We start from the raw sequence: 26393 nt of genomic DNA, 5'->3' as shown, positions 1-26393 counted from the left end.
CCCACAGGTAAGAGTAGGAGGGAGTAGGGGGGAGGGACACCACCACTGCCTGACAACTCGAGGGGAGCTAAGGGGCTTTGCTGCCAACTCCCACCCACCTGTACCTGAGCGAAGGAGTGCCACTCGTCGTCCTCGTCCGACTCGAGTGCCAGTTTTCCGTCTTCCTCCAATAACAGCGGCACCAGGGCCAGGTAGACGTCAGCCAAGGCGGCGGGGAGCTGACCTAGCGAGTGGAGCAGCACGCCGAGCATGGAGCCGATTACGGCCTGGAGCGAGGAGACGGTGTGCCAGTGGCTCCAAGGTGAGCCCGATTCTCGCCACTGCCTACCATACCTGCTTTTTGTTCGTTGCTGCGATCTCCTGTTAGCTACTTTGGAGTCACAAATAGAAGCACGGTGATTACAAAACACAAACGTAAATCCTTTGGGAAGTGAAAGGTGGAGGTGGAATGAGGAAGTGGCCCAGAGGAGCCATAATAGTCTTTGCTCAGATCATGTCAACAACGTGCTCCGCTCAGTGGAGTGTTGTGACATGCTTTTTCGATCAGACTTTTCTTTAAAGTGAGAACGTCGAACCAGAAGTGGCAAAAGTACTCAAACTTAAGTTGGAGTACGCCGTGGTATAAGTACTCATTCAACTCCTTCTGTAAAAAGTTACAATGAAAGGTACTCAAGTACCAAGTCGACTTGTTACTGTCAAATATACAAACGCTGTTTTGGTAACTTGATATTTCTTCAAATTAGACGTAATTGAATGCCAGAGTCTGGTGGTTTTTAGCCTGGCATTTGCCAAGAATCGTTGTTGGAGGATTCAACATCAAACAATTGACTAATTAGACAATACATAAGCTATATATTTTTTTTTTAAATTATTATTATTATTTTTTACTATGTATTATATACCACTCCCATTTTGATAAATTGGCACAACAAAAGAAAAACTTATTTGGACAGACCTGACACACAAAATTAATGTCTGTAGTGCAGTGAAAAGATCGATTGAACAATTTAAGGGGATGAAACTCAAAATATATCAAGTCGTCATGTAGTGGGCCCCTGGACCTACTGTTAATGTAGAACCCTGAAGCAACTTTTCACGGACAATCGAATGAAAATACAAATGTATCTGTCATTAAAACTTAAGCAGTCTGGTTCGAATACGTTGTGACTCAGCTCAGACCTTTTTGTGAGTTTTCTTCTTCCTCATGTACGGTATGTTCGGTTCATTGATAATTCAAAACTGTCTACCGTGTATATAGTAACATGTATGTCTGATTAATGACCAACTTTGAATTCTCCTAAACGTTTACAAGCATGTATGACAGGTCACAGTGCGATTACAGATGTGCTCCAGGAAATCGGTCCAATAATTATCATTTATTTGCTGCAAAATAATGCATCTTTGGTCATCTATTTATGCCGGCAATGTATAGTGACCTGCAGAACAGTTATATGCTCTTTCACTTGATGGCAGCAGTAGCAATTGATTAGCCCCCAATTTATAGTCCTGACCAGATATCATTAAACACTGCTGTTAAAACTGCCGCTGTTGTGAAAGCGCAACACAAATAAAGATGTATTGTATTGTCGTCGCGGTTTGTCAGCACAAAGCCTCAGATCCTTTTACAGCGTCCAGGTTCCAGCCGCACGTCTCGGCCTGTTTTTTTTTTTTTTTCCTTAGACTAATATGGCCTTTCAGTATGAGAAGCCTGACTCTTCCCATCTCTCGTGTCCCGCTGCCAGGTCTGGACGCACCCTTGCATCGGTATGCCTTGTCAGAGTGGCATCTCTCCGGCCTGGATCTGCTCCAATTGACTTCGGAGGACCTGGAGAGGCTGGGAGTGTCCAAGATCGGCCACCAGGAGCTGATATTGGAAGCCGTGGAGAAGCTGTGCTCCTTGGTGAGGCGAGAATAGGAGTCATGTGTATTCTGTGTGTGGTGTGTGACCACGGTGATCGAGTCGAGGGGTGTCTTGAGGGTATTTCAGATGTCATGTGTCCAAACTAGAATGCTGACTCTCTGCTGTTGAATAACTGTTTACAGTCTACCGCTGGATTTAGAACACGTCTTCTTGCAAAACATGTCTTTCCTGGAAGGAGCATGTAAACTTCACTGTCTCATCATAGTCTTCGGTGCTGGGGTTTTTTTTCTGTTCTGAACGAGATCGTTAGGTTTGCAGTTTGATTTAGGATGTTGTGCTTTGGGGCTCGGGTTAGGGTTAGGTAGTTAGACTTTGGGTTAGGTTCAACGTTAAACTCACGGGGTTTGTGTCAGGATTAAGTTTGGAGTTGAGAGCACATTATATGCATTCAGTCTGCGCGGTCACAAAAATTGGGCTGCGCGCATCCGATTGCAGAGAGGGATCCACACAGATCTTGTGCACTGTGGTGGTTGATGATGTTTATGTAACATGGAGCAACGCACACCCTGCGGACACACAGATGCGCAAAGTATTAATTGGCCTTGCTCACCATGCGATGTTGTGATGTCTTCAAAAGAGATCTGAGAATCATTAAAAGAATCAAAAGCCATGGATGTAATAATCAATCAAGTGATTCATGTGGGGAATTGAGCTTCGATTACCTGCTGAAGCAATCAACAGATGCAGTATTTTCAGTTTGAGGTCAAAAAGTAAAAAATAGATGTCAACTGTCGGCTACATCCATGCAGATAGGGCTGTCACCACCAAATCGTTTTCGAACTGATTATCCTATTGATTATTCCATCGAATAACTACAAAGTATATAATCGGATGGATTTGGTTGTTTTAAATACGCAATGCGGAATTCTCTTTGTTTTATGTTTAGTTTGACAGTCAACGTCAACTATGAGTGGCATCTTCAAGCTGCTGTTTTGAAGAATTGTTCTCCATCTGCCAAACTGCCGCTTGTTGTAAAATCATTTTTTGAATTCACTGCCACCATTCAGCGGTCATATGGCAAAGAAATCAGTGAGCGATTGCTTTTATCTCGAACAACTGTTACTCATAGCTCAAAGGCAGCGCTGTACATTTCCCCATTTTCTATTCAATCAAGTGGAACGGCCATGCGTTGTCGATTGTTGTCCTCGGAGTGAACTTGCAAATTTATGGGACCGCTACTTTAGTACTCCAATGTCCAGTTACCTCTGCCTAAGCACTTGTGAGGTAGTTTTATTTATAAGACTTAAGCGGTGTGTTAATTGATAGTGTGTTTGTAGGCTAATTGAGCAAGACAGTGCAGTGACAGTCAGTGACCGCCGCACTTGGCGGCTCAAGCGGCTTAAACCTGCTGCCAAATCGCAGACAGGAGCCTTCATGCCCACTCTCTTTCTATGAATGTGAACGCTTATGTAAAGCTTTAAGAACAGACGCAAGCGTGCAATCGTTTCGTAAGAGGCACCCGCGCGGTTAATACAGTTTCCATTTACATTACAGAGCGCCATCCAGCCGCCTGTTTGGCTTGTGACCGCGCTCATTCACGAAACCAAGCATCACACGGAGGAGCGTGACCGCTTTCAAGTGCGCCGTTACGTCATTACAATGAGGAGAAAGCCATGAAAAATTCATGGACACTCTGTGACTGTGGATTAGTGCCACTGGTTGATATGTAACAACAAAGCCCGACTGGAACAAACCTCTTGACCCCTGATGAGAGCGTCCTGAATGCGACCTGCCTCTGCTCTCTTGCAAATGCATTTGATTAAATTTGGATGGAATTAAAGGGCATTTATTATCGCAATATCACAGCGCACAGTAGTTCTTGCTTTATTGAACAAGTTACAAAAATCTTGAAAAAGGACTACCATCATTACTTAGTCACTTTACTGTCCTTGCCGTATGAGAGTAATAGCTTCTAATATTTTGATATTTGTCATATTTGTGAATGTGGCGCAGCCCGGTGGTCCAGTGGTTAGCGCGTCGACATCACAGTGCAGAGGTACCGGGTTCGATTCCAGCTGCGGCCTTCCTGTGTGGAGTTTGCATGTTCTCCCCGTGCCTGTGTGGGTTTTCTCCAGGTACTCCGGTTTCCCCCCCACATTCCAAAAACATGCATGGCAGGCTGATTGAACACTCAAAAAATTGTCCCTAGGTGTGAGTGTGAGCGCGGATGGTTGTTTGTCTCTGTGTGCCCTGCGATTGGCTGGCAACCGGTTCAGAGTGTCCCCGGCCTACTGCCCGAAGACAGCTGGGAAAGGCTCCAGCACCCCCGCGACCCTTGTGAGGATAAAGCGGATCAGAAAATGGATGGATGGATGGATTTGTAAATGTTACTGTACATCATGAATATTGACCTGGAGCTTGATTTGGGAAGAAAAAAAAAGTGAATCATGAATCGACATCTCAATGCAATCTTTTGCTGAAATCGTTCAGCCCGCAACAGCACTCATTTCACCGTGATAAAAGCACACCTGTGCCATTCATCTGAACAGCCGTCCGTTAGCTCGTCCCTCAATGATCATGTTCGCAAGTCTGAATTTCCACCTCTTCACACTTTTAAATGATGGAGAATAAGTCTAAAAATCATCAATGAAGCCATTTTCTGTGTTTTCACAATTGCTCTGCCTCGGTCAAATCACACATAAGGGTTTGTATGCGCTTTTGTCACCTGTAGTACATGAGATGTGAAAGCCCCATTAACTGATGTCGACCCAGCTGAACAAGTAGTAATCCGGAACATGTTTTTCCCTTAAATTACATTCAAGCTTTGAGTGAGGTTTTCATTTGTCTTATAAATTTGTCCCGATCAGTCATTCGACGACAGTGGGGAAAACCTGCAGGTCCTGACGGAGAAGCTGCGATTCGTGGCCCACAACTTGCAAATGGGCATCCAGAGTCGCTGGCGCCACAACAGCTACGACGGGCAGAGCGCCACCAAGCTGTCCACCAGTGTGTTGCACGCAGTGTTGGAGCTCATCGCCTCCGCCAAAGGGCTCTTCTCATTTTTGAACAGGTCAGTGAAGAGGAAAGTTATCTAACGGTTACAAACACATTATGCCAAATGCTATTTTTACCCGAGTCAGGCTTCAGCAAGAATAGTGGCATTGTATAATAAAAGCACATTATTTAACAATGCGGCCATGAAATTCTGAGGCAACAATGATGTTTCATTCCAGAAGTTATCCTCTAAAGTTTTGGCACATCGGCAACTCACAGCTATATGGAGTTATTGTGCCAAATTGATCTTGTCAAGTGCACCACCTTTTGCTATGCACCTTCTGCATAGCAAAAGGTGGCATATTTTGAAATTGAGAGAGTAGCTGGCTGATTGCTGTGTCAAGAGTGGGAGACACAACTCACCTTTGTCTTCTTGTTTCATCATTTACCGCATTTCCACAGAGTTTAGCTTCTCTTTTGACTTGGAATTATTTAGAAATCTAAACAACATGGACGGCAGCTACTCACAATGTTTTGTGCTCGACTCCACTGTGTTTAAATGCTGTTGCGCTATTTTGATCGAGTACATTTTGATTGTGTCTTGTCAGGTATCAGCTCTCCCAGGTGAGCGCACGCACGACCAGCAAGAAAATCTTGAGCCAGTGCAAAGAACTGGGGATGATTGTGCAAAAGGTTGGTCTTTTTTTTTTCCATCCATCTGATTTCTACTTGTACACCTTGTCCACATTTGTGTCTGGGTCTGCTGGGTGATCCCAGCTGACTTTGGGCAAGAAGCGTGCCCTTTCTATTTGCGGTTCACTATTTATGATTAAAACAATTTGCGTTCTTTTGTTTTTGTTTTTTTTTTTATTCCTGTGGGATCTTTCCCCATCTGTTAGTTGAAAAATTCACATATTCCAGTTTTTTGTGGTCATACTGAAATGCTCTAAGATGCCACACGATGATGCAAAAGCTCTGTCTAAATAGCAATCGGTGTCAAGGAAGTATGGTGAAGTGATGCATCTCTTTCTGTGTTGGGGATGAGTTTATTTTAGTCTGGGTAGTTAGCGGGAGTAACAGTACACGTCAATATTTGTCAAAATCAAATGAGCCGTTTTGTTTTGGTACAAGATAAGTTTGAAATGATATCAAACTGTTTTAAGATCATACTTTGTGGTATAATTTAGAATTGAAATTATAACATTTCTAGGGGGTGTCACAGCAGTGCTACTGTAGACCCCACAAATGGGGGGAGGGGGCAATGGTCGTTCCACTCCTATTTGTCCTGTTGAGCGGCATGTCAGTTAATCATTACTTTGCCCATCTTGTATGCACGATGGAAAAACATGATTTTTTTTTTTTTTTTATGTTTAAAGAGGAAGACATGCTTTTTTTTTATTTATTTTTTTTAAGCATCTCCATATAGAGGAACTACGACTGGCTGAAACTGAACAAGAGCACAAGATCCTCATATTCAACCTGCCTCACATGCGTTATCGCTACATTCCTGGCATATTTGAAAGGCGCTGGTTCCTTGAAGACGAAAGGAGGAGGAGGGCTGGATTGTGGACATGTGACTTGCGTGAGGGGCTTGTTTTTCAGGATGTGGGGGAGAAATTAGAGAGCGAGGTCCTTAAAGGATGAATGTCAAACGCTAAGTCGAAGGGATGAGCTTGGATGTGTTGTCCACCTCATGGTGGAGGGAGCGAGCCAGTGACTCTTGACAGATAGTGAAAGGCGGAGGAGGAGGAGGACTTGAAGGAGGGATTACGCAGTGACTGCTTACTGACTTTTGACTCCGCAGGGAGTGTATGATAGTAACACAGCAGCGGGAAGGCGAGACTATTTAACTTGGGACGTTTGGGCCCTAACAAAAATAAAAGTGAAAGAATGCAGAGATGCCTACAGATGGGAAGCTAGAAGGAAGACCAGCATCTGATTTTAAAGGAGTTTAAATTTAGGCCCTGATCTGGATTTCAGACCGGCACTGCAGGTACTGTTACTTCCTCTTTAAATCGGCTTCCTGTAGAGATATATAAAAAAAAATAAATCATTCAATTAAATATTGTCTCTTAAACTTTTTTAAAATCAGTAGAATAAAACTGTTAAGTAGAGTTTAGTTGTCATTTAACTTTTAAGTACAGTACATTTTGCATTAAAAAAAAACCAAGTCTACATCTTATTTCACTTTGTGAAATACATTTTAATTGAATCATGAGTAGGCGTTTTATTTTCCTATATTTACGTGTATTATTAAGGTTCAAACTGTGGAGAAAAGTTACAGTGGCTGTTTTTGGTTTTTTTTAGGAATAAATCAGTTCCTTCGTTCTGACGAACACTACCTACTACAGGACTACTGCACGACTGTATTTTCACGTTAGTCGTTTTGGTTGGGGCTTAGTGTGAAGAATTTTTTGAGGTGGTACTTGATGGATATGTAGATAGAGTCATAGTTATTGTGTTAGTTGTGAGTTTCAGATTGTATTCTATTAAAAAGATAAGATTTAATTAAAAAGACAGTGGTGTTCAAATTATGGCACGGGGCAGATTGTGGCCCTCTGTCCACTATTTGGCCCGCGGCATATACTCAAAATGACATTTGACATGGCCCACGAGGCTAGTTTGAAAAAACAAAAACAAAGGTGCTGCGATTAGTAAATGTGTTCATGTATTGTAGACACATGCAAAGATACAAATGAACTCTTTACAACTAAAATAATTACACAATTTTTCTTCAAAACAGTCTGGGAAATATAGTTTTAGAAGCAAAAAGAATGTTTTCCACTATCAGCTCTGTGTCAAGCTCAGATTTTAGAACAACAGGTAACTAGTTTACAACAGTTTGCTCTTGTTTTGGTTCTGAATGTGTGGATCGGATTTGGTCGCTGTTCATTGCAAGTGTGGATCTAGTCTAGTGGAATATGGAGCCAGGGCCAACCCAAATCTTAAATCCTAAACTATTTGCCTTATAGTAGTTTTTCAAAAACAGCTAGAACATTTAAGCACGATATCATTGCTTGCTTGATTGGTTTTACTGTGTGAGATGCTGTGCCTTGATAAGAAAAATAAGAAAACAAGGGACAAAAATACAATTGTATAAACCTAAACAAACTTGACACACTTCATAGGCTAATTGAAGGCTCAAAATGTTTCATAGGCGTGGGGGAAAAGTAAGTGTGAATGGTTGTTTGCCTACTCTAGCTCACCCGTGATTTCAGAATGAAATTGTGCACAAGGAACAAATATTTACAGAGAGTAGCAGAAGTGCAGCATACTTTCAGGTAATTTACACAACCTGAATGTTGTTGTTATCCCTGCCGTCCCCCAAGCATTTGTCACCACTGATTCATTCTATTCCTTCTGGCCTCATCAGCTGTGAAAATGACGATGATGCAGCTGATAATGTGGTGAAACATTTCAAAAAAAAAAAGGATGTCAAAAATAGGCGCATGAGTGTGTTGGCATGCAGGAGCAGTGACAGTATCTCATTGACCAGTGATGTGGAAGAGAGAAATGGAGCTGACTCATAGGATGTTTTCCACTCGCATGTTGGAATTGCGCTAAAAGTGATTGACTGGCAAGATCAGAACGTCATGATAAGTCACTGTACCCTGTACATGATAATGACGCCTATTGTGCCCTCATTTCCTGTTTTTTGGATTCTTTTATGTATGCTATTGTATTCTCGTGTTTTGGGTCATTGCTTTGTGTGGTTCTCTTTTCTTGCGCTTCAAGTTTCAGGTTTCTCGATTTGGTTTGTGATTTTTTTTTTTTTTTTTTCGCAGCGAGGCGTGTTTTGTGTGTGTTTATTTTTGGCACAGGAGTTTATCAGTGATTGCGGGTAAGTGTGATGACCGCGCAAGAAATGGAACTTTTCGTGTCATAAAGTTTCAAGCTGTACAATGGACTATGAGCTTATAATGTGGTGAAAAATTTTAAAAAAAAAAAAGGATGTCAAAAATAGGCGCATGAGTGTGTTGGCATGCAGGAGCAGTGACAGTATCTCATTGACCAGTGATGTGGAAGAGAGAAATGGAGCTGACTCATAGGATGTTTTCCACTCGCATGTTGGAATTGCGCTAAAAGTGATTGACTGGCAAGATCAGAACGTCATGATAAGTCACTGTACCCTGTACATGATAATGACGCCTATTGTGCCCTCATTTCCTGTTTTTTGGATTCTTTTATGTATGCTATTGTATTCTCGTGTTTTGGGTCATTGCTTTGTGTGGTTCTCTTTTCTTGCGCTTCAAGTTTCAGGTTTCTCGATTTGGTTTGTGATTTTTTTTTTTTTTTTTTCGCAGCGAGGCGTGTTTTGTGTGTGTTTATTTTTGGCACAGGAGTTTATCAGTGATTGCGGGTAAGTGTGATGACCGCGCAAGAAATGGAACTTTTCGTGTCATAAAGTTTCAAGCTGTACAATGGACTATGAGCAATATCTAAACATAGCTCTAAATATCAGTAACAAAGCAACTTTGATGTTACAGTAAAAATAGCATGTAGTGCAGTGGTTCTCAACCTGGGTTCGATCGAACCCTCAGGGTTCGGTGAATCGGTCTCAGGGGTTCGACGAAGCCTCTGCCTTGGAGGTTAAGACATACCCGACTCACCATGTCAATTAGTTATGACACGCCCGCTGCAGATGATCACCATTGATTTCAACGGAGAAATACGTTCTGAGATATGAGAAACTTGGGAGTAAATGTTGTAATAATATGACTACTGAAAAGTCATGATGAACTCCGAGCTGTTCATCAAGGCTGCGTGTTGATGCCATTGTAGAGGAGAAATCTCACAAATTCTTGAAGCTGTCGTCGCTGCATTATAAAACTGCAGCCAGTGTGTGTTCATCCATATCCACACACATGTACTGTATTTGTAGCGTGTCCTGTATGTGTGGGTGAGTCACATTACGGCATGTGTGTTTGTAAAGCGTAACAAACAGGTCACATCAGTAGCACAGGAGAGCTGCTTCTCATGCGTGACAGCGAAGAAAGGACTCTTATTTCCTGTTTGGTCAAGTGTGCGTGCTGTTATGCCTCCCACCAGCCCAAGGGCCACCACAATTGCAAGTCAGCTGGTATGTGTTGCACGTTGTCGCTGCACTCGGCCAGCCTGCTGTGGATTGAGCTGAGACAGTGTTGAAGTTGGTCAGCCAGCAAGGACGCGCGTGCGCTAGGAAGGGTGAAAGATGTGTGAACTTTGAACCTGGATGTGGACGTAAATGTGGAGGCTTTACGCTGGAGGTACGTGGATCTGATGGTGTGATGTGATTTTTCTGGTACTGTGGCTCCCTTCCTCCTTCCTCCCTGAAAACTCGAAATTGCCCATAGGTGTGACTGTGAGTCTGAATGGCCATTTGTCAACTTTGGCAGCATTTTGTGACATCTTAGAATGTTTCAGGAAGAGCACAAACAAAAACATGAGTCAGTTCTTTAAAACTCTTAAGTTGTCCATAGTTGGGAATGTGAGCGTGTCAAAACATTGACAGGCACTGAATTGAAGATTGTTTTTGCAGGGTGATACTGCGTTACCTGTTGTTATTTTATTGCTGTTGCCGGTATTAAGTGTCGATGGAAAAAGGAAAAAAAAAAAAACATGGTGTTAATCCTTTATCACGGGTTTGCAAAGATTTGTGCTCAAAGGCCTCACTTCATTTTTTTTAAAACCAGGCCCAGGGTCAAGAAAAAGGGGGGGAGAAAAACCCCAACTAAAATATCTAAAACATTTTATTTTCATCTAAAAAGACCTTTTAATTAACATAACTCTTCATTAACATGACTGTACATGCTCAGGGAAACGAATTACAGAATGGAGCCATATTTTGTCCAGCACTGTTTTAAATGCTCACTGAGCTGAACTCTCCCATGATATTTGTTGATCTGCTTATGCAATAATTTAGCAATAATTTGCAATAATTTATTTATTTTTTTTGGCGCAGGGATAAAAAATATTTCACTTTTGAGGCTTTCCGCTATATGTTTGTCATAAGGCAGCTAGCCTTGCATCATCTCCATGGCAACCACCTACTTGAGTAGCTTATATTAAATTTTACCATTCAGAGTTGCGTGCAGCGTTTTTACAGATTAAATCATGTCCATTCATTTGTATGGCTTTCAAGTGTCTGACATTTCCAAACTGTACAGGAAGCCCGGGAACAAAATTAAAAAAAAAATCCTTACCGGGTCTTTTAACAAGTTTAGCTCTTTGACGCTATTATGAAGAATTTCCAAACTGTACAGGAAGCCCGGGAACAAAATTTTAAAAAATCCTTATCGGGTCTTTTCACAAGTTTAGCTCTTTGACGCTATTATGAACGAAAAAAAAAATCAAGATTTAAAATGGGAATGATGTCACCTTTACAGAGGTTAAGTAAAGCAGTGATGTGGAAAAATGAGAAGCTGGTAGAAGCAAGAGTCTTTTTATAGCCGGCTGTTGACCTGCTGGCAAATAGAAAACATTTGATGAATGTAAACTTGATGCCGGAGACAGAACGGCGGCTTGCGACACTGTTTTCACGATAAAACACGAAACAATGTACGTCAAGTTTTGCATATTTGAACCCTCAATTAAGGCTTTTGTCTTTTTATCTCCATGGGTTCCCTTATTTTCCCATACTCCCACAAAAAAAAAAAAAAAAAAGCTTGTCTTTGTTTCCTTGACAACCATGGAGAGAGCAGCTTTGGGCCAAAGACACATACACACACATGCACACACAGACACTGAGCCACATAACCCAAAACAGCACAGTACATTCTCTTTTTATCCACTCGCATAGTCGGTCCTTTAAACACATGAGAAGGAGACCTTGATGAAGAAAATAAAGATGGGCCTTTCAAGATGCAACTTTCAGTTTCAAAATTTACCTCTAAAGGTTTTTTTTTTTCTGACTGCAGCTTCGGGTAAGGAGTTGATGACATATTAAATCGCAATATTGGGGCAAGGGCAAAAATACATTTTTCAAAATCCTTTGCCCCTAATAATGTCGCACATCAGTATCCTAATACTTCTCCACACTTGTTCAAAATGGGTTCCGATGTGTCATTTTGGTATAATATGATTTACTTACTTTGAGTCATTTATTGGCTGACCTTAAAAGGGGAATCTCTTTGCCTTGGTATTACAAGTCCCAGTTTGAGACATATTTTAAAGTTTATCTTTTGAACTCCTAGTGGTGTCAAATGGTAGCAATCTCCATGAGAAAAAAAAAATTATCTGTGCGGAAACATGCTGCGGGCTCTCATTTGACATGGTCAGTGTGGGAACATCGTTTTCTCGCGAACCTGTAGCCACAGTCGTTTCCTGCTGTGACAGATGTGATGTGTTCCAAAAAAATAAATAATAATTGACAGTGACAGGTATGAACGGTGTGTAACCTCAAGTATTGAAATGCTGCAAAGAAAAAGGTGCTACTCCTCTTTCTGCGAATAAACGTAATGAATATCTCTTGAAGTGTTGACAGGATTGGGCATTCTATGTAAGGCGGTGTAGTAGACAAAAAAAAGAAAACTGGAAACAGCAATTACCTCTGGCTGTCACACTGCCTAATGCATTGTTTAATTAGTTTGAAAAAAAAATCTTGCTACTGTGGCCTCTTTGTTGCAATTTCGCAGAGATTAGTCGCCCTTCACAAGCTTTTATGTAATCAACACTTCATTAGGCACTCACGAAAGAGCTTCGTAATTCCCTGTTGCACTTGGGAGTCTCGCCATTGAGTGCTCTGCGTGGTGTACACATCCGCCCTCCTCTTTTCCTTCAATCCCCCCTATCTCATTGTCCATCTAAAAGTGTTTTTAAGGTGTTCATAAAAGTGAGCAGCTGCATACATCTGTAGACTGTAGACTAAATCTATTCAAAGTAACCAAATTGTGGCTCTAACGCCAATGCTAGCAAACAATGGTGAACATACAAGCTAACAATCAGCAGCTATGTGGCAGTGTTGTTGACCCTGCAATTTTAGAGGCCTACTTTTATTTCTTTATTTAACTTTTAAAAGATGTGTGAATGTGTTTAAATGCCGCCAATGTACGTTCTTTGAATAATTTGGTAAGCTACTTTTCTTTTCGCTGGTTGGCTTATGAAGGTCGTAAACCGTTGTGTAAATACTTTTCGATGCTGTGTCCTTGCTTGTGTGACGCACATTGAGTTGCCTTGTGTCTGAAATGTGCTATTCAAATAAAGCTGCCTTGCCTTTCTTCTGTAAATCTCGCAATTACTCACAGGCACTGGTTTATTTGGTTAGCGAGTCAGTTTGTTTTTAGTTTTAAACCAAGCAGCCATTTAGCTTAACTCAGGTCAGGCTAAGGGGGTCAAAAATGATTTTTAAGCACTGGATATCTGAACACAAATAGTTCAGCAACACGTTGGCAGACCATTTGGCAACAGGGATCCTTGTGCCAAATGAATGGCTAATATTAGTGCCGTACTGATGAGCTGATCAGAATTGAGACACCTCACTCTTTGTCTGTTATACTGCCCCCACGTGGTCATGGTGCACACGCCACAATGAGCAGCACAACTGAAGAAGAAAGTATGGCAAAAACAACATTGTATAACAGATTTATTTTCAATTATTGTACTTGAGTATGTGGTCACTGTTTGTTTTACAAAGTACAATACAATATGATACAGACGTTGTCCACTATTTGCCCATAGGCTTCAGTCATAAAATCCACAGTAAGTGATTCGGAAACAGGAAATGCCCTGATTTGTTTTTTTTGTTTTTTTGAGCTTGTCCCATTTCCGCATAACACTACCAGTCAATATCACTCATCAGTATTAGATGACATACATATTGACCATGTGCCGTTTTCCCATCTAACAGAAACGTACAAGCGTCTACGAAAAAGAGAAGGACATCATCTCTGTGGTAAGTCACTTCAAATGTGCTATTTTATCCCTCTTTTTTTTTTTTTTTTTTTTAAATAATTATCCCATTTCACGTGGCCAAAGTGCCGTCAATTGGTGGTGGTGTGCGACGAGATCCTGAGCTGCAGTCCGCAAGCTCTGCTCACCAATACCACACAGCTTGAGAGTGTCGACCTGGTGCCCGCTTCACCCGGAGACCAGCTGGTAATTTTTTATTTTTTTTATGATTATTATAATGATTTTTATTATTATTATATTATTGTTATTTTTAGTGTCCATCTGAAGTTTTCACTCACAGTGACCTTCAAACACACCAAACTTACCTCTTCCTCCTCAGTCTTTTTTTTTTAAATGTGCTTTCAACGTTAGTTTACGTCATTGCCTGCCTCTTCTCTCAAACTCAAGGTCGTTGATGCCTTATGAAACCGGTTGAACAATACACCGCGCCGAAGCCGATGCACTCAAAGCAATGAATCCACCTCCTTTTCACTCATTTGCCTCTTTTAGCATCATCGTCTCGCGTCCTATTCTTATTCAAAGGGGCACCTCTATTCAGTTCACTTTCCTCCCCTTCTCATGAAAGTGACGAGCTTGCCTGCTGCATGATCACAATGTCACTCCTGATTGCTCTTTGTCATCTGTACCATTTTCTTTCAGGAGCTCTTAAATAAAAAAAAAAAAATCAATACATTTTGATTAACATCGAGATGTATTATTAGTTATGTTTTATATGTAATTTAACAGAAATGCTTGGGGGGGGTTCCCCTTGGTTTGAGACTTTATTTTAAATGAAACTTTGGCAAAGAGATGCATTTATGTTATATTCGGCTGTGGTTTTACTTAAAACTTTGGACAGTGTAATATGTATATTGGTATTTATTTAATATTTAACTCTTATAATATTGTTTTATTTCATTGAAAGCTTGGTTCTTTTATGATTTTAGATATTCATTTGTAACTTTATAAGTAAGATGGAGATGAATGGGGAAGCTAACTAATTGCAGCAAGTAACGTAACTTGCAATAACAATGATTCTTGATTTTTCAAGCGATGAATAAAAGCAAGCACATTTGCATGGGAATATTCTTCGATGGTATATTTCTGCGATGAAGATCGCTCTTTTAGTGACTAAACAGTTTGAGAAATTTGGCAACGAGTGTAAATCTACTCTGTGTAGTCATGGGAAACGTATCGATCGGGTCTCGAGGGTGAGATTAGCTTGCTCCTATGGTTGAATGAAATGAATCAGAGCAAGCTCATGGCTAATTACCGAGAGAGCCGTCAATACATCTGGAGACAGGCATCGATATTTCACACAGTGATGACTGAACAATGCTCCCGTGTGTGTGTGTGTGTGTGTGTGTGTGTGTGTGTGTGTGTGTGTGTGTGTGTGTGTGTGTGTGTGTGTGTGTGTGTGTGTGTCTTTATTTTCCTCCCTCATTGTCTTTGTCTGTCCCAGGGCATCGAGATAACATCCATTGGCTCCAGTAACCACTATGTGACCGGAACTGCAGCAGAGGTCAGACTGTTGTTAGAGAAGCTTTAACCATACTATCAAAAGCCTTACATTTCCATCCATTTCAACTTTTGACAAGGGTCTGACCAAGCCTGATTTTTTTTTTTTAGGCCAATTCAGATTTCTGGCAGAATAAAATTGGCTGAGGGAAAAAACCCCAGTAATTTTCTTTTTTTTTTCTCGGCAGAACATTTGAATGTTTACCAATACTTTGGCCTTTAGTATTTGTTTAACTTTAAAGCAGAGAAATTGAACAAAAATCTGCCTCGCCCCACACATTTACCAAAACATAATGATAATTAAAAAAAAATCCAACTTCCAAATGATTCTTACTTTTGATTCCGCGTTCCACCCAGTTTAGATTCCCAAACTTTTTAAACCCAAATCAAGAGCAAAAATACATCCAAACACGCACACAAATCTGACTTTTTGGTCATGCTCAGGTCCCCCATTTATCAGAAAAATGATCATAAACACAAAGATTCTAATGCCTGGCGCTGGTGGCCTACATGCAGAGAGATCATCAACATAAAAGCCACATATGCGATATGCGGTTTCCATAGTTACTTTTCAACATTCCACTCTGCATCACAATGGAGCGCTTTGCACTGTGGCTACATCTCTTTTTAAATGTCTGCAACACGTTATCTTTGGTGGAAAATAATCCAAATGATGGACAATCGGCGCGTTTGTTTTTAGAGCTAACCGAAGCTAATTAAGCGTGTAAAGCAAACAGGGGAGTGATTGAGGGTTGGGGGTAGTGATCATCAGCTGCTACATGTACAGCTGGATCGCTCTTGTGGGTGAAGGTCAACAACTATCGGAAGAATTATCTCCTATTTTATTACCATTTGCTCTTTTTAAAAACTGCTTGGAGCTGTTTGGGTACTTTTCTTGGTTGACAAGGTGAATTAACACTAAGCACTGATGTAAAAGTAGCTTCTTTCTATTGAGAGCTAAACTGGGATGCACAGTTTGTACACTCGGGTGTCACATCAGAAAGATGATGAATTGGGGTTGTTTTTCCCCCCCCCCCCCACTATGCTTCTTTCTCGACTAAGCTCTTGTGCCACTTAGGTTGTCTTTATTTGCGTCATTCTTTAGCCTTCAAGTGAAGTCGCAAAGATCCTGGCTGGAGATGAAGTGATCAAAGTCAACAATCAGATCGTGGTGAGTTTTTTTTCCCCATTGGAAATAACATCTACAGTAATAATATAATATGTTGCATGGCGATATAATCTTATTCAGGGTATAGGCACTGTTTGAAATGGCACTGTAAACATTCTACAAGTATACAAAGGACTTAACCGCTGCTGTTGGTAAAATTTAAAAACAATCGCACACTCATCTAACGGGTGCCCAAATAACACCGGAGCACCAAGACACCATTGAAGCATTTTACCAATCTGCGCGTGCTTTGTGAGTTAGATCTGTGTGCTCCATTTTTACCGGTTAGCGCCACATAATTCTTTTGTGAATTTGGTCCTCAGTCTTAAGATGAAAAAAAAAAAAAGTCCTGTGAAGTGGGGTCACAGATAAATGTCACACTTTTTAACATTCTTAACTGTTCAGTCATATGAAGACACTGTCATAATTTTAATGACATAAAAAATGTGAAAGGCAAATGCAGACAGGATGAGCAATTGTTTCATAACCTTCTCAAGTACAGAAATAAATAACCTGCTCTGAAGTATTGAAAAAGAAAAGCAAAACATATCGTCAAATGTAATCATATGTAACTCTGATTGCCTCGCCAACCCAATATTCCGCCTAAAGCGAATAAATAAAGGGGAGGTAGTAGCGGCGATGTACCCGACAATTTGTTACCTTTTTATCCTGCTTTTGCAGAATTCCATGACAAATTCCTAATCTTCTGTTAACTGTTCTGATGGAATAGTTTTGCAGAATCTCTATGTCAAAGAACTGTGTGTGTTTCATTGCTTTAGGTGGGCTGGAGCAGGGCTAACCTCGTGAAGAAGTTACGGGAGAATCCCAGCGGCGTCAATCTGGTCATAAAAAGGTCTTCGGGCTCACTGTGTCGCAGAGGCCCAGGCCAGTGCTCCTTCACTGCGCAGGTCATTGAAAGAGACTCATCCACTCTAATCATTCAGTTCTGCTACAAATTCAATGTGACGCTGCAGTCAAAATACACCAGCGACACACAGTCGTGTCCGGTTCAAATCATTAATGGATGGTTGGAATTTTGTGTCACTTGGGTTAGTCCCCGTAAACAATTCTAACTCACTCACAATTTAACTAACTAACTAACTAACTAACTAACTAACTAACTAACTAACTAACTAACTAACTAACTAACTAACTAACTAAACAGCTGACAGACAAACTGACTGACTCATTGACTAATAAATCCAGACTAATAAAACACTTGTCAATGAATACCAGCGATCGATAGCCAACTTGCTATTAAGCTAGTTATCGAGCACAGCAATGACAAATCAATTTAAACAAATACCTACGAACAAATTATAAGTGATCCTACCAAGGAACCAAGGAAGATGGAGCTTCAACTAACTTGAGACTTGCTCCCTAGGAATCTACACTGTTAACTACCCAATACCAGCAAGAGAATGGAGTTTTAGCATTCTGCTAACTGAGAAATAACTTTGTGAGTCACACAAGTAACTTGCTAGCTAACTAACTAACTGACTTGCACTGTTGTGTTGGTTATGCCAAGACCCTACAACAGTATCAAAAATGAAACTCACGTGCTTGTATCTGTGTTGATAACCTTGTTGAAAGGAGGAGGACTGCTACAAAGAGGAGAGTTCGGAGGAAGAGGAAGAAGAGGGCGAAGAAGACAATCCGAGGCACTCCATTTTTGAGAGGGTAGCAGCTTCAGTCCGGTCCCTGTCTTTCAGGTAACAATCTTAATCCTACTTGATTTTCTTGCGAAAGCTGTCCTGTGATCGTTTTTCCTTTTTTGTTCATATAGCTAGGCAGCTAGCCAACTAGCTCTCCAGTTAAATAAAACTACAGGTTTACTTCTAACTACAAAACTAAAACTACGTATGTTGTGAGTAACTACCGGTATTTGAGCCAGCTAGCTGCTCCACATATGCTAATTGATGTTTAACCCTTTTCAGGCACCCTGTAACCTGTTAACATCATAAGGTGTCCACTGTAGTAGCCGCTGTTCCTGAAAGGGTTAAAGCAAAGTTTCATTGCTCATTAATGTCAATTTACAGACAGTACAGACGAGCGAGTGGAAACGCTTTACTTGTTTGAATGGAACCTGCTAGTAGCACTTTAACCTCATTCACTACCAGGACACAGTAGTTGGAATAAGAGTGCAAATGCCATAAATTCCACACTGCGCACACAGGAAGACATGAGTAGAAAGATGAATAGCCGAGGGAGTTTGTGATACATGCAGGAAAGATTCCAACGAGGAGGGAAAAGAAAAGGAGGAGACAGAGTGATGGGGCCAGAAGAGACAGTGAGGGGTGATGACGAACAGATGCTCCCTGATAAATGGATGTAGTAGGAGGGATGAACATCTGGGCGAGGATTGTAATCCTTTTGGAAGAACAACACGTTCACTTATTGCTGAACTAAGTTCAACGTTTCATTTCGAAAGCTCTTCAGGACTGAATTCTTGTATGCTCATCAGATAGTGGTTCCGTTTACTGTAGTGTTGTGCGTTGTGATGAAAGAGTGATGTCAAAAAACAAACTGCAAAATGCAGGAGTTCTCTGTGGTCTGCTTTTAACCCTCAGATGTGCACACTGTTGACCATTAAGGTCATTCATTGAGCCATCCGTCTTCCACTTCTTATCTTAAATCAGCCGCGTGTAGCACTACAATACCATTGATTTCCTTTAATCTCAGTTTGTGTATATTTTACTGCGCAGGAGAGCCGTTCTAGGGCCAGAGGTGACTGAGGACCCTATGGGACAGGAAGAATCAGAGCTGTCCACCGATAAGGAGCTGGAAGGCAGGCTCACTCCGCAAGCCGCTCCATCGTCACAGTTAGTCTCAGGTAGAACACTTCCAGAAGCAACCAAGTCCTCCAGTTGACTTTTCCTACATTATTCTCTTGTTCTCCACGTATGTCAAAAAAGTCTGAGGTAACGTCTCTACATTTGCGTTTTCTAGGAGAATTTGAAAGTTTGGCCGGTTCGAGACTTTCCCTGGGCCTCAACCAGACAAGGGACCTCTCGCCCTCATCACGAAGCACTTCACCCTTCGAATTCTACCGAAGTTCTTCACTGCAGGCACTAAACCAGGAGAGAGCGAGTGTCAGTTCCTGTCCCGAAATGGTTGGCCACACGGTAAGAAAATGACAACACTAGACGTAAGGTCTGGGCGACTGTGGGCAAAAACGAATCACCATGATTATTTTTAATTGATATTGGAATCAAGATTTAGAAATTCAAAACTTTGTATTTATTAAGATACCACTATTAAAGTTTAAAATACAAGTTGAAAGAACAACAAAAACATCAATTAGTTTTAAGGTGAAAGAATAGTATATTTAAATAATAGAAATAAAAAACAACAAATTAATGCCGTCCGGTTCTACTGTGCGCACCAATCTTTTATTCCCCAATCAGCTGAAACTCTCGTGATTTCCAATCACTTTGATTGGATCAGGACTTTTGAAGGAATATCACCCCTATAATGAAATGCTAATTTTCAATTAGCCTCTTCATGGGTCATTGCTTGCTAGCATTAGCATGCTTGCTGCACAAGCAACAAAGGTGTTTCACAACATAGCCATTCGCAAACACACAGGCCGCACCGCTCGGCATAGTCATGGTTTTTCTTCAATTGTAAGCTTTTTATGATCGTGAGAAGCCAAAATCAAAATCATGATTACATTTTGATGAATTGCCCAGCCCTACCAGACGTTTGAATTAAACTAACAGATACTGAGTCAATTTCCGCTCGATTCTCAGGGACACCAGGAGACAAAGAAGAGTTCAACCAAAGGTACGTCTTGAGAATACAACTGACTACAGCCGGGTTTTTTTCGATCCGGATCATTTTATTTCATCCCATGCCAGGAATGACAGCGGCCCTTAGTCGCCGCCGCGTGTCCTGTCGAGAGCTGGTGCTGCCCGACTGCGACGGCTGGCTGTGGAAGAAGAGGAAGGAGAGCAGCGTCTTCATCGCCCAGAAGTGGCAACGCTTCTGGTTCGTCCTCAAGGGGCCGTCCCTCTATTGGTACACCAGCCAACAGGTGCGAATATGGTTCAATTCACGTACAGGTACTTGAAATGCAATTCAAGATGAGTTGAAGTTCTTATTGGGATACAAACAATCTTTATTGTTGCGATTTGTTTTCAATAATTATGCTATTGACAGTTAAGGAATTTAAAAATGTACTTCAAGACTCCTTCACAGTTTGGTTTTGATTTTAGATGTGTTGCTGTCGTGTCTAATGCATCCATTTTGACCCATCTTTTCATTCTTTACTATGCAGGACGAGAAGGCGGAGGGATTTGTCAACATCGCAAGTTACATCATAGAGAGCGCTGGCGAGCACAAGAGAAAATAGTAACGACAAATCTGTTTGGTTTCGTTGAGTGTTTCACATACGATGTGATTAATTCCAAGTCATTCTCTCCCATCTGAAGTGTGTTCAAAATGCGCCACCAGCGATTTCACAACTTCTTTTTCGCTGCCGACAATGTCAGCGACATGAGCAAGTAAGTTGGGCCCACAGTTGATGTGACGTTTATTTTAGAAAAATTATTCAAAACAATTGCAAGGTGACATGTAAAGTGTCAGCTCTTTCCTGAAGTGTTAGTCGACACTGCCCCCTAGAGTTAATATTGCAGACAATCCCCATCATTAATTAAAACACTTATTTTTTTTTATTTGTCAAACATGACGCCTTTTGTAAAACATTTATGAACGTTTAAAATGTTGTCAATTGTTACATTTTTTTATAAATATGTTGTTTTCCATAGGTGGATAAACTGTCTCATCATAGCAATTCAGAAACATAAGAAGTTCAGTCCGGGCCCAGACAGCGAAGAAGGTACCTTCCCACTTAATGGCATTTAAATTTTAAATGAAGTTGTGTCATATTTAAGTGAAAAATAATACTTTAGTCAATATTTGTAATGACAAACAATACCGTATTTTTGATGCTGACATCATGTCTATGACACTGGTATGTAGAAGCGCTTTTTAATGCTAAAGTAGCCTTGTTATTTATAAAAAGGTGAATGACATATATTTTACATGGAAAAAAAATCTCACAGCACACCACCAAACATAAATTTCCCCAAATTTATGTCGAGCCGTACCTCGACTTACAAATTTAAATCCTTCCATGACTGCGATTGTAATTCCATTTACTTGCATCGCAAATTGTGAGCCAATGCAAGATTATAGATGGCTATTTTTCCTCATTGAAAAAAAAATCCTATTGCATTTTTTGTTGTGTTTTGGGGAGGCTGGAATGGTTTTATTTACGAGTACAGTCGCTGCACCAATTCAACATGTATCTCAAGGCTCTACTGTATGTTACCGACATTGATAGATATATCTGTTGTAAATAATAGATATAACAACATACTTTCATTTCTGGTCGAAAAAAAAAAAAAAAAAAAAAAAAAAAAAAAAAAAAAAAAAAAACAAACCTTGACTGTGCATGTGCATTCAACACAGAGTGTTACAGTGAGACAGAATCCGAGACTGAGGTATCCCCTTCGCCCCGCAGGAGAAATAAGGTCAGTGCACCTGCAAAAGTAAACACATTGTTTCGGAGCAATTCATCTTAAAAGGTGTTGATGATGATGTGCGATAGAAAGTGCAGTCCAGCACCCTACCTCGCTCCAAGCGCAAGACCAACACTAAGGTGCCGTTGCCAAGTCCGACAACAGGGGGCAGCAAAGGTATGAGAATACTTCCATTCATGCCTGCTCCTGACTAATGTTGACTAAACTTCACACGTGGTGGTTTCCAGCCGCCCCAGAAGACGAAATGGGCAAAATGTTGAATAACATCAAGGAAGGAGGCGTGTCCCTGATGGGCCAAGAGCAGCCGTTTACACACGATCACTTCAGGAGGTCGTTCATCCGGCGCAACAAGAACCCCGTCATCAATGAGAAAGCGCATACTCTCCGTGCCCTGCAGAGCACCCTGAAGGTGAGTGTGGATCGTTGGGGGTGGGGGGGGGGGGGGGAAACCAATGCTTTGGTTTCGCTCTCCCAAGTTCATTTAACCATCCAGTATAGTAACTTAGTGGAATAGATTGTTGATTAATGGTAGAGAAATAAAGGCCCAAAGGAGTGCACCATTTGACCAGATTTTCAAAAACTGAAACAATTCGCTGCCAGCCATTTTCAAAGCAGAGTCCCACATACAGTGTTGCCAGCCGTTTTTTCAGCATATTAACTGTCCTTCCAAGACCGACAAAATATTGAGTTCTGTGAAAGATAGACTTTGTTTTTCCACCAAAAATAACATTTGTTTCCAGCTTTTCCCATTCTTTAACAAGCAGCAGTAGAACATGGGTTGGTTTTATCAAAAGAAACATACAAAATTTTTTATTTTTTATTTTATTGGTTTTGTGACAATTCAAACTGTAAAACAACAAAAACTAGACTGAGAAATTGTTTTTGATGGCCAAATAATAGTTTGCCATTTACTCCATGAACTGTCGTCTTTGCTCATGGTCAGAATACACACTTTCTACGAACTACCGGGACTCATACTCTGTTAGTACAATACTTATACATTCTCTGTTCAAGTGTCTAAACTTCTCCGACTTTCAACATATTGGCTTTTCTCTCCCTCATAATGGATGTCACATAGTCACCTCCGACTCTTTATTTTCAACTCAAAACTGTGCTGATCTCGAATCCGAATTACTGCAACACTGCCATCTACTGGCATCTTTTGTCATTACATATATAGAAGCTTGAATTTCCCAGACAAGGTGGGAAAAACCCTCTTCCATGCCTACCCATTTCTAAACATACCTGGCGAATGGATTTCATCTGTGGCAATAAATGGCTCCATGATGTGGTATGCTTTGGATCGCGGCCTATGCCTTTTCATCGACAGAGCGACAGATCAATAGTAGATACTGAGGAATTAAACCCCTACGTTGTTCTCCAGGCCAAGGAAGCTGAATTACAGCAGATCAACAAAATTCTGGAAGGTCCTGCCGTGACAGCCTCAAAATACCGCCAGTGGAAGGAGCAGAACGAAGAACTCGTTCAGGAAATCGAGAGACTGGCCTCTCTCAGGGCCTCCAAAGTCGGAAATGCCGACACCAGCGCCACCGACGTTGCGCTGCGAGACACGCCTGGCGATGAGGTTGCTGTAGAAACGGTTGCCACGGAAACAAGCGCTGCGGAGACAAAAGGCGCATACAGACTGAAACTCAGCGACGGAGAGGAGCTGGTTGACGCCGAGCCCTCAGATGTTCTCCTGGAGCTCCCTCAGGGCTCTCCAGTGGAAGAGCGAAGCAGTCTCGGTTTGGAACTCTCGTTGGGCTCTCTGCAGGAATCCATCAACAAGCAGCTGAGTGAGATGAGGGAGAGCGGAGAGCCGTCCGACTCTTATTTTTACATTTAAACACATCTACTGTAGTGTGTGACAAAGAGACACAGGGAAGGACCTTTGTCAGTCCAGAAAGATTTCCTTCCGAGCCACTTTTACGCAGCCTGGAAAAGCCAGCTATCAACAGCATTGCTGTATCAACAACTACAGAATGGTGGTGACAAAGTCAACTCGCAGGTATCAGGTTGGAGAAAATCATAAGCCTATTTTGACAAAGTAAGGAGTTGAAAGTGCAGATCTGTTTTCATATCAACGACAATTCAGATTTCTGCATCACTAGCAGATATAATCGGACGGATTTCAGCAATATTGCAGTGGTGAAAAAAAAACAAGAGTTTTAGTAATATTCTTCATGTGCATTTGAAAAGAGTGTTGAGTCAAATATAAAACAGATTTTTTTTTTTTTTTGCTGAATCACTTTGGGCAATAGTACTTTTATGAAGACTCAAGAGTGTTGTAATCATCTCGGTTTTATCGGAGTTAAAAGGAAAAAAAAAATGAAAGCCATCCATTGTTTAATTTCCGTAAGGCACACCTTTCAATTACAGGAATTGTGCAAGTTTTTATATAATTGGGTATCAGTGACATAGCAGTGAAAACAAATTTTATTTTTACATATAATGTCACCACGTGGAAGCATGTAGGTGGTAAACAATCGAGGGCTAAGAACTGATCTCTGCAGGACTCCACTTGTAACGTTACAAAACTCAAAAGTCGCAGGTCCATGAATTACACGTTGTGTCCTCTCGAAAAAAGAAAAAATCGGACATTTGTTGTTGGGGGGGATAAAAAAACTCTGGTACAGCAAGGATATGTTTGTACTTGTGTTCGTACTCTGCCCCGGTACGTACGTATGTTGTCAAGCACTGATTTTTATACCTCCGTAAACTGTATCTAAAGCAGCCAGAACAAATGGTCCGACAGAAAATGACATGGCAGGATGCATGCGAGTTTTACAACTGCTGTCAGGTTCTGACCAGACATAGGGGAGTCACTCCCTTATAATCTGTTTAACCCACACGTGGCTTTTAGGACTACGGAACATAACTGGGAAAAAAAAGTTAAAACTGTATTCATTATCCTCACGCCTATCCTTTTCTTCAATTTCCTGCTTTGGCGGGGTTCTTATTGTCATGCTATACTTAATCATGACTTGGTGAAGTGGCATGTGGCACATTATCCGAGTTGGCTTGGAATGTCCCCATTCCAAGAATGGTGGTACCTCGATTTGCAAGTACTAGACGGAGGTAGCCAAATCCACAACATGCAACAGTTTGGCAGATAACGTAGACGCCACAGGCTTGCTTCAAGCTGTCGAGTGCCACTCCCAGTTGAGGTTTACTGAAAAAGTCAACATAAAAACAGAGACAATGGTATGACTATTATCACTGCGACTTCTGAGCAGTTGTGACTGTCGTCTTCTTGTATATACGCATACATACGTACACGAGAAGAAGCTGCACAACAAATTAAATCGTGGGATCATGACATGCAAACTGTTTAATTCAATAGATTCAATTTTATGATGTAATGACTGGATGCTTTTATGAAGTACAGTAAGTACGATTGTTTAATGCAACGGATTGATGGTATTTCCATTCATTTCAATGGGGAAAAATGATTTGAAATGCAAGTGTTTTGGTTTATGAGCGTTGACATGTAACAAACTCAACTCCCTAGTCAGGGCACCACTTTAATTGTAAAGTTGTTGTTTTTTTTCTGCAATGATGAGACAGTTCAATGTTTGTAAATGGGACAGTAGAAGACTGTAAATTGCAATCCATATATTTCTGTATCCTGGCAAATTTTGTGGGATCTGTGTGTGTAAAGAGGCTTTATTCACATTTGCCTGTAATTTTTATTTTTTTTTAAGACCTTCACTTGCTGTAGTTTACATTTTGAACAAGTTGCCAATTGTCAGTATAAAAAAATGTATTTAATTCCATTGATTTTGTAAGTAAATATGTAACATAGGACATGCCTTTTAAAATGTGATGTGTAAATAGTTTTCAAGACGTGCTACATGTGCCCGTTAATTGACCTTTGGAAATTTTTGCACAGATAATGTACATGTCAATCACTGCCAAGGTAGTGTTTTTTTTTTTCTTCACATTTGTCCTTTTGATGTACAAATGGATTTTAATAAATGAGGATTTAGTGAAATAAGTGAAACTATTTAATTGCTCCACGCAGAGTGAAATATTTCATGATTTGAACAAATACCCACAATTCACCATCTGCTGAAATTGCAATTTTGCATAGGAAGCACATTAATGAGCTAAGAAATGGCCTTCTGGGATGTATTTCCCTATGTGGTTGTTGACGAAATCCGTGTAATAAATGTTTGGATTGAATAACCGTCAAGACATTTCCTACCCTAGGCAGATTTATTGTGATGTGTTTGTATTTGTTTATCAACCATACGGTGACGTGTATAAAAAGCGGACTGGCTCATTTTCACAGTGTGAGTCATCTCATAATAAAAAATTTAAAAAAAAGAGCGTCATGATCACCCACACTTGTCAACTTGAATTATTCCGAATGCATTCATGATGATTTGTGTTCTTCTTTATCTGTTATCAACTTTTGTTGGATTGTGTTTTTTATTTT

At 40.8% G+C, this 26393-nt stretch overlaps 2 protein-coding genes and 1 long non-coding RNA gene across 3 annotated transcripts in view; 1 reads left to right on the top strand and 2 right to left on the bottom strand.

Annotated features, from left to right (window-relative positions):
* Positions 1-290, bottom strand: part of rps6ka1 (ribosomal protein S6 kinase a, polypeptide 1) — a 48394-nt gene extending 48104 nt beyond the window's left edge. The window contains exon 1 of the mRNA XM_019888225.1: positions 105-290. Within this exon, the coding sequence (XP_019743784.1) occupies positions 105-251 (147 nt within the window). The 5' untranslated portion in view covers positions 252-290. The remainder of the gene's footprint in view (positions 1-104) is intronic.
* Positions 190-26295, top strand: cnksr1 (connector enhancer of kinase suppressor of Ras 1). Its single transcript, XM_019888222.1, has 21 exons — positions 190-301; positions 1743-1900; positions 4729-4931; positions 5464-5548; positions 13680-13724; positions 13808-13927; positions 15183-15242; positions 16344-16409; positions 17186-17314; positions 18000-18118; positions 19112-19239; positions 19356-19531; positions 20159-20192; positions 20267-20442; positions 20686-20759; positions 20840-20911; positions 21176-21246; positions 21882-21943; positions 22021-22108; positions 22180-22361; positions 23337-26295. The coding sequence occupies exons 1-21, from the start codon at positions 250-252 to the stop codon at positions 23796-23798; spliced, it is 2562 nt and encodes an 853-aa protein (XP_019743781.1). The 5' UTR covers positions 190-249; the 3' UTR covers positions 23799-26295.
* On the bottom strand, positions 17267-22135 carry LOC109526759 (uncharacterized). The gene is made up of 3 exons (XR_002170407.1): positions 22043-22135; positions 21854-21953; positions 17267-17355 (listed from the first exon to the last, which is right to left on the bottom strand). It is a non-coding gene; the product is annotated as an uncharacterized LOC109526759 (long non-coding RNA).
* Positions 26296-26393: the final 98 nt, after the last annotated feature.

This window comes from Hippocampus comes, unplaced genomic scaffold, assembly GCF_001891065.2.
Source record: "Hippocampus comes isolate QL1 unplaced genomic scaffold, H_comes_QL1_v1.1 scaffold112, whole genome shotgun sequence".
Taxonomy (NCBI): domain Eukaryota; kingdom Metazoa; phylum Chordata; class Actinopteri; order Syngnathiformes; family Syngnathidae; genus Hippocampus; species Hippocampus comes.
The sequence above is the reverse complement of the archived record's forward strand: the minus strand, read 5'-3'. Positions and strand labels throughout refer to the sequence as shown.